The sequence below is a fragment of the Eimeria tenella genome, genomic scaffold (genome assembly GCF_000499545.2).
Source record: "Eimeria tenella Houghton genomic scaffold, Eth_scaff15, whole genome shotgun sequence".
In the NCBI taxonomy this organism is placed as follows: domain Eukaryota; phylum Apicomplexa; class Conoidasida; order Eucoccidiorida; family Eimeriidae; genus Eimeria; species Eimeria tenella.
Window position 1 is genome coordinate 362,465 of NW_013541522.1, and position 6,876 is coordinate 369,340.

At 51.2% G+C, this 6,876-nt stretch overlaps 1 protein-coding gene across 1 annotated transcript; it reads right to left on the reverse strand.

Moving 5' to 3' along the window:
• Nucleotides 1-453: 453 nt before the first annotated feature.
• ETH_00030260 (26S proteasome non-ATPase regulatory subunit 2, putative) lies at nucleotides 454-6,623 on the reverse strand (the record flags this gene model as incomplete). Its single annotated transcript, XM_013373514.1, has 15 exons — nucleotides 454-533; nucleotides 703-1,088; nucleotides 1,312-1,463; nucleotides 1,562-1,641; nucleotides 1,797-1,974; nucleotides 2,127-2,668; nucleotides 2,906-3,038; nucleotides 3,242-3,432; nucleotides 3,772-3,927; nucleotides 4,362-5,283; nucleotides 5,440-5,520; nucleotides 5,679-5,833; nucleotides 5,962-6,031; nucleotides 6,364-6,435; nucleotides 6,597-6,623. The coding sequence occupies 15 exons, from the start codon at nucleotides 6,621-6,623 to the stop codon at nucleotides 454-456; spliced, it is 3,225 nt and encodes a 1,074-aa protein (XP_013228968.1).
• Nucleotides 6,624-6,876: the final 253 nt, after the last annotated feature.

Sequence of the window (6,876 nt, forward strand, 5' to 3'; positions counted from 1 at the left end):
ACCAGCTGCTAAAGAACCGCAGAACAAGATACAATAGGTACTCTACGTGCTGGCTCGTAGTTCTAGGTACTTTAACAGTCGAAGGTACCCGAAAGCGTCGTGACCAGGGCGCGTTTGAGAAATCCTGCTGAAGATCTCTGCAACTAAATGCCGATGAACAATGGCACTGTATCACGCTGCGCCCAAGCGGCAGTGATGCGAGCTCAGCAGATCTAGTCAACTAACCCTTGGACACTGCAACCATCCATATTCGTCCATCTCTGGGGACGAGTCTTACACGCTAGTGATCAGGATTCTCAGCTAATAGTGGCCGAATACACAGGAGAAGAAGATGCCCAGCACTGGGACATTTAGAGCAATCCACGCAGCTGTGAGCATAGGTACCTTTTGGTCAACATGGCAGTTGAGGAACACCCGAATTCATCTTGGAGCTAAAACAAAACAGGCCGCCAACTACTGGGCTTTTGGCGGCTGATATTCAGGATTCTTGCGGAGGAGCACAATGCCTTCAAGGACACGAGCAACTGGCAAGTCTGCGAAGGCAACAGCATATCGGCAGCCCTTGACACTTGAGGACGCATGTAGAGACCTTTAGGCTCATACTGCTACTGGGCGATTACCAAATGGTGCTTAGAAACACATGATAAAATGCCTGTCTAACAGGGAACGGTGTACGTCTGAGCCAGAACAACAAAGTCTTACATTCATCTGTTGCCAACTCGGCTCTTTCACTAAAGTTAAGGAGGACAGGGGACGTGTGGGTCTGGAACCCCGTGATGGTCTTTGGCTGCCTGCCAACTTGCGCCACTACATCAACGGCCTCTCCAACGCGGACAGGTATTGGAAGCATCCTGAGGTCTTCGTCTCCTTCCATTGTGGGGGTCTTATCAGTCATAGCCCCATCTGTTTCCATAGCAGCATCGATGCCTGCTGCTTCCGCTTCGTCTTGTACCACAGCAGGGCCTTCGGTCTTCAAAGCAGGATCAGGCTTCTCATCAGAACCCACACCTTCCACGCGCTCAGCAACAGTCACAAGCCACCTTGGCTGAACTGCTGGGAACAGGTAGTAGAGTATGAAATGGAACTTCCTGAAACACAACCCATGAATGCAAGGAAAAATCATTCGGCAACCTGAAAGCCCCAGCTCCGTCATAGCCTGCCCCAGGCAACTACGGGAGGCTAGGCCCGCATTTCTCACGACTCCTCAGCTGAAAGTTACTGCAGATTTGGCTGGGCAGACTCAAAAGTAAACGAAACATGGTGTCCTACCAAGGCAGAAGTGTTTTCTAAGTGCACGTTAGGAGTGCTCACCCTAGAATTGTGTGGCGCATTAGAAGAGCCGAATACGAGATGATTGCCAAGGCTCCCAAAGCAACCCGACAGATAACTTGACGGTCAGAGTGCAATGCACCCAGATGCAACAGGCCCTTCCCCAGGTATAACAATCCTTGTGAAAGGCGAACCTGTAATGAGACACCACCTGCTCGCTAGCACGTAATGCTCCTCAGCAAAGTCAGGAATTCGAGGTGCATTTTCCTCTGTAGGTGGCAGGTAAACTCACCACAAACAACGCGCTGGGATCTTTGCCATAATAAGATGCCAGCTGACGAAGGAGTGAAGCAATCCTTGAGTGGTTCGTTCCTGAGAGCCAAACTCACCTTCCATACGCAATGGTCAGCACAAGGAAAACTCAGCCAGACTCTGCTGCCTTTTATCTAGTCCAAGAAACAGGCATTCCTCGCACTGTCGTAAACAAAAATTAGCACCAGGTCGGTTTCCCATTGCTTAAAACCTACCGGCACCAAGAATGCCCATTGCGAAAATCGCATTTAGGGCGGTGTCAGGGTCAGCATCGTGCGATAGTTTGCTCAGCAAGTCAATGAGTTGGGGTTTCGGGTTGCTCGGGTGTTGCAACGCTACTGCTAAGGGCACAGCGCGCTTCATGTGAGCATCAGCATATTGAAGGATGTGATCCTGCAAATCGGGCCAGCCAGAAAACAAATCCAGTCCACATGAAGAGAAGCGTGCCTAGAGGCCTTCAGGCGGAGCTGCAATTTACCACTTGGAAAAAGGCTGGCACAGGGTTGCTGCTAATATGAATAAAGTAAGTTTGCCTGTCGACGTACGTATAATCTCAGCGACATTTCTGCACCCATCTCCTCTGCAAAAGCAATGAGTGCAATGTTTAAAACTGCCACGGCCTGGTCTGTATCGTCAGGGTGGTCTTCATCATCGTCAACCGTAGTTGTACTTGTTGTATTTGTTGCTCCAGATGTAGATTCGCTCGATGAGCCGACAGTAGCAGCCCGGCCCACTGCAGAACCAGCGGCGCTGTCCACTCCTGGTGCAGCAGTACCGTTAGCAGCAGCAGCATCGCCTGTCGTTGCTTCCTCCGGATGCTGTTCGTTGTTGAGTTCCTTTTGTTTCTGCCTCCAGTGCCCATCTGGGCGAGATTCCGCGCACACTCCAAGCATGCGCTGTACCTTCAGTACATCACCGCTACCGGCAGCTGCCAAGCCTTCGATAATACGTGTCGCAGCTGCAGAGAAAGCAGCATGAGGCAGGGCGGCTACAGCACACAAGGCCCCTTCTGCAGCGTCTCGAGTCCCTAAAAATACTAGGCCCAAACCAACTGATAAAAAGTGCCCCAAGGGAGAATCCATGGCCTCTGAAACACAAAGGCAGCACAGAATTGGCCTAGGGCACGCGTGTATGCAGACACAGAAGGATGAGAAGCAACTCCACGCAAAAGGTGGCCAACAGGCATACCCTGCAGTGACGCTGAACTTCTATGCAAGGTACAAGTGGCAGAAGTACAATCACAGCCGTCTTAGCCATGAGGCGAAAAAACACTAGGAGCACCGATCGCATGAAGTGCTGGTTTCATGCTTACAAACGGCCTTACTTGCTGCAGTGCATCGATCCATAAGAGCCGTCAGGATCGCCTCCGCTGCATCGGCCGAGGCGCTCCCTACGAAGCAGAGACCTAGCGAAAGTGACGCGAAAGCCGAACACTCTAGAGGAAGGGAACCATCAAGCTGAAACACAGAGGAAGCTCATGCAAAGCTCGAGACTAAAACATTGTATTCATCAGGAAGCCTGGTTGCGCGAAGTTAAAAAGGCCGCTCAACGTCTTGGCTGCTGTTTCTTTTTGGTATGTGGGCAAGCTTGGAAGTGCACGCACTCATACAACCTGGAAACTGTGCATATGAGTGAGGGCGTCACTGGCACAAAAGCATACGATTGCGAGCGTTAAAAGCTCCAAAACATCCTCCCTGCAGCTCCCAGCATAAGCACAGCCCAAACCAATGGCAGCTGCAGCCTTAAGAAGGGGAGTTTCCGCCGTCATCTCTGTTGCCTCCAAGTGATCCTTCAGCAACGCCAAAGCAGCGTCGCACTCATGACGGACGTTGCAACTGGATACTCCGAACCCTGAAAACCATACCAGTGCAAAATGAGACCGCGCTCATCGCAGTGCGACAATGGTGCGAAATGAATACACATCTCCTCCATACTACCATTCAGCCACTGTCGCACGCCCATTTGAAAATAGGGCAAAGTCCAACCGTAATGCATGCTGTGAGTGCCTTGCAAGCTAGTGGCAAGGCTCGACTGAAAACCAATAATTTGTAGCTGCCTCAGTGGCTGCCCAACTACAATCCTTGAGAGAAAAACAGCTACGGCTGCAAATCTGCCCAACTAGTGGTTTCAATAGCAAGCCTATCAGCACATAAACTCGGGGCATAGAAGCAGTAGCCAAATTTCACTAACCGAGGAGAGCGCCTGCCTTGACGTTCACATCGCTGCTGTATTGGTGCTTGTCCAGGTGCTGCAGTGCCTCATCCACGTTCCATAGGCATAACGCGCCAAGAGAAGCTGTTGTAGACAGCAGCCCTCTGTCCTTATTTTTAAACAGCCAGCTGTTTCCTGCAGATTACCACGTTCGAGTGCAAGGGCCACATACTGTCACTACGGCACACGACCATAGGGTTCATGCGCCCACTGTGCAATAGCCAGTCCTATTCACCAACTACTCAGTGCCACAGCTTCAGTCAGACTACATTAAACCTAACGCAACACCAGCAACGCTTCAACATGGGAAAAGCTCGTGAGACCCCAATAAGCTCGCTTTGTGCATTCTGTGCACAAACAGCAGCGACCACTGTAGCATGGCACCACTAATATCAACGCCTTGTGCGCTGCAGCCAGGCCAACCTGTATGTACGTGCCCTACTCCCCAGAATCATACAGAACCAAGTCAGGTGAACCAATATGTACGAACCCTACTCCCCAGACACTTAGTTCGAAACATACTTGAGATTAATTCTGGTCTGCACCTGGGGAAACTATGTGACACTGACCGTCAGTCGTCATCAGTTTGTCTGTACCAAAGCCACAATTGACGAACGCATTCACAAATGAGGAAGCGAGGTTCTGTTGCGCGCTTTCAAGCCCAGCAAGACGGGCCCGCCTGCCGTGAGGGTCCTCCAAGTGCCTCTTGAACACATCTTCAGGTTCCTTAGGCTCCAAGACGTCCAACTCCTTCGCCAGAAAGCGGAAGAACGGCGAAGTTTTACTACCGCTAACAAGCCGTTGCAGTTTCTCGTCTTCAAATTCCACATCCACCCTCTGCCGACAGAGAAGGAGTGCCAGCTGTTGCTGTACCAGGGAATCCTTGCAGTCCTTCACAACCTTGTCTACTAGGGCGCGGTCTCCTAGCCTCAACGCCACACGCATGGCATCAAAGTGTTGCTGTTGTTGCATGAGAGCGTCGAACGCGACCATCTGCAGCTTTACGGACTCCTCAGGGCTTGCCGCGTAGTTGGAGAGACTAAGGAGATACGCTACAACACGCTGGTAGTTGTTTGTGTCCAGGAGGGGCAGCAGAGACTGAGGTTTTTCCACTTCAGTGAGAAGGTCAATTGCGTCTACTTCAGCATTATGCTGCATGTAGTACGGCACGATCTCCTCCACCAGCTGCAGCAGTTGCTCCGCAGTGGGCAGGGGAACCACCACAGACGCAAGCCCACTAACAGGTTTTTCTTGGGTATCAACCTCTTTGGTTACACCGTTTAGCTGTTGCTCTGAGGGCGCGGGGCCATCCATTTCAACAGCCTCTCCTGAGGCCGCGCTGGCTCTCCCATCTGTTCCCCCTGCTGCGTTCTGCTGCTCAGTGCCAGTCACTGCCTCCTGCAGCTGCAGCTCGGCAAAGGCTCCAGCAATTTGCCCAGATAGGTTTCTCAAGTACTCATAACCCCACGAAGTCACATCCTTGCACTCGGCCTGCAGCCAAAGAAAAAGCAACGGAAATCCCAGTCTAGGCGTTGGTTGCAAAGGATTCTCGGGACTTCCGAATGAATAAAAAAGAATCATTGAGGCGAATCTATGGAACTATGACGACTGCTGCCACCGCATTTTCGCTGTTTTTATGAAGCACACCTCCAGACAAAAGTGCAGAGACAATCGCCGAGAGTCCCCGCTAGTAGTGCAGGTCACTGACAGCACCATCGCAAAGTCACGCTGCACGCAGCAAATAAACAGTGGAACTTCAAAACGCAATACACTTCGTTTCTACTTGTGCTCCTACGCAGCAGCCCCTTCGTCACTCGGTTGCCTGCCAATTTCCATCGCAGCTGCTTGATTGGGATGAGCAATAGCGTGTATCCTTGTCACGCTACCTTGAGGTTTGTCCCATCTGGAAGCTGCTTGTAGCGATCGACGAGTCTGTCGATGTGGGGCATGAGAAACTTAAGGGGTTTGGGAACACTGGTCATAGAGGAGGTGGCGGCCTTAAGTTCCCGCGAAAGCGTCTCCAGCGCCAACGCCACAATCTCTGCAGCACAGCACGTGCACTGAACATCCCGCATGCACTCTGCCGCAGAGGGATTTCGGCGGAGCAAAGAGCAACACCCTCAATGCACACTAGCAACGAAAGGTGAGAGAAACTAGAAATGAACACACCAAGATCGCTGTCACAGGTTCTCTCCACAAGAAGGTCAATATTTTCTTGGATCTTCTTGTCATCCTCAGTCTGCGCAGAGCTAACAGCCAAGTACAGTCCCAAATTTCACCATCCCTCCACGCTGCACGGGCTTTACTAAGCAGCACAGTGCAGATTTAGGTACAGCTAGAGAATTTTCAATTCTAAAGAAGAGATAAGCGTATCAATGAGGCCTCCACAGCTTTGCTAAAGCGGATGCTAATTGTGGCCAGCAAGTAAAACTCGCTTAAAAGAGGGGGCTTGCACCACAGAGGGAATGATTTCGTGAGTGGACATACACGCTCCTGCAAAAGGTAAACACAGGGGGATTTTTACACGTAGGAAAAGTGAAAGCATTCATATAATTCAATACGCAACCATACCATCTCCTCTGTGCCTTTTGCCTTCTTTCCGGCCTTTTTTGGGTCTTTTGACGGGACCGCAACCTTCACTGCCTGACGCAACTCACGTAAAAGCAGTAGCGCCGAATGTGAGCACTAAAAGGTACAACAATAATCCTTCAGGTGAGGCAGTCTTATGTTGATACACCAAAGCTGGAGGTATCGACGTCCTGACCACAAATGCTGAACTGGTCGAACTATCTCGACGCCCTTACCTCCCTCTTGTCGTTTTCTCCTGCCATTTTCAGCTCTTATGAGCCCGATACTCGTAGGAAAAGAGAGACGTCAAGGGTTCCGCACAGGAAAGGAGTTCTGCGGAGACGGCCCGGATGACCTGAGTGCCACACGATTAGAAGAATACTGCGAGCAAAATGGAAAAAACCGAAGGTAAGGCTGGGGACGGGCCCCAAATTGATATCTACCGGATACACTTATGCACGCATATATGTCGATAGGGGAGGCCCGAGAGGCCCAGGACTGGCAGCTCCCTGGGAA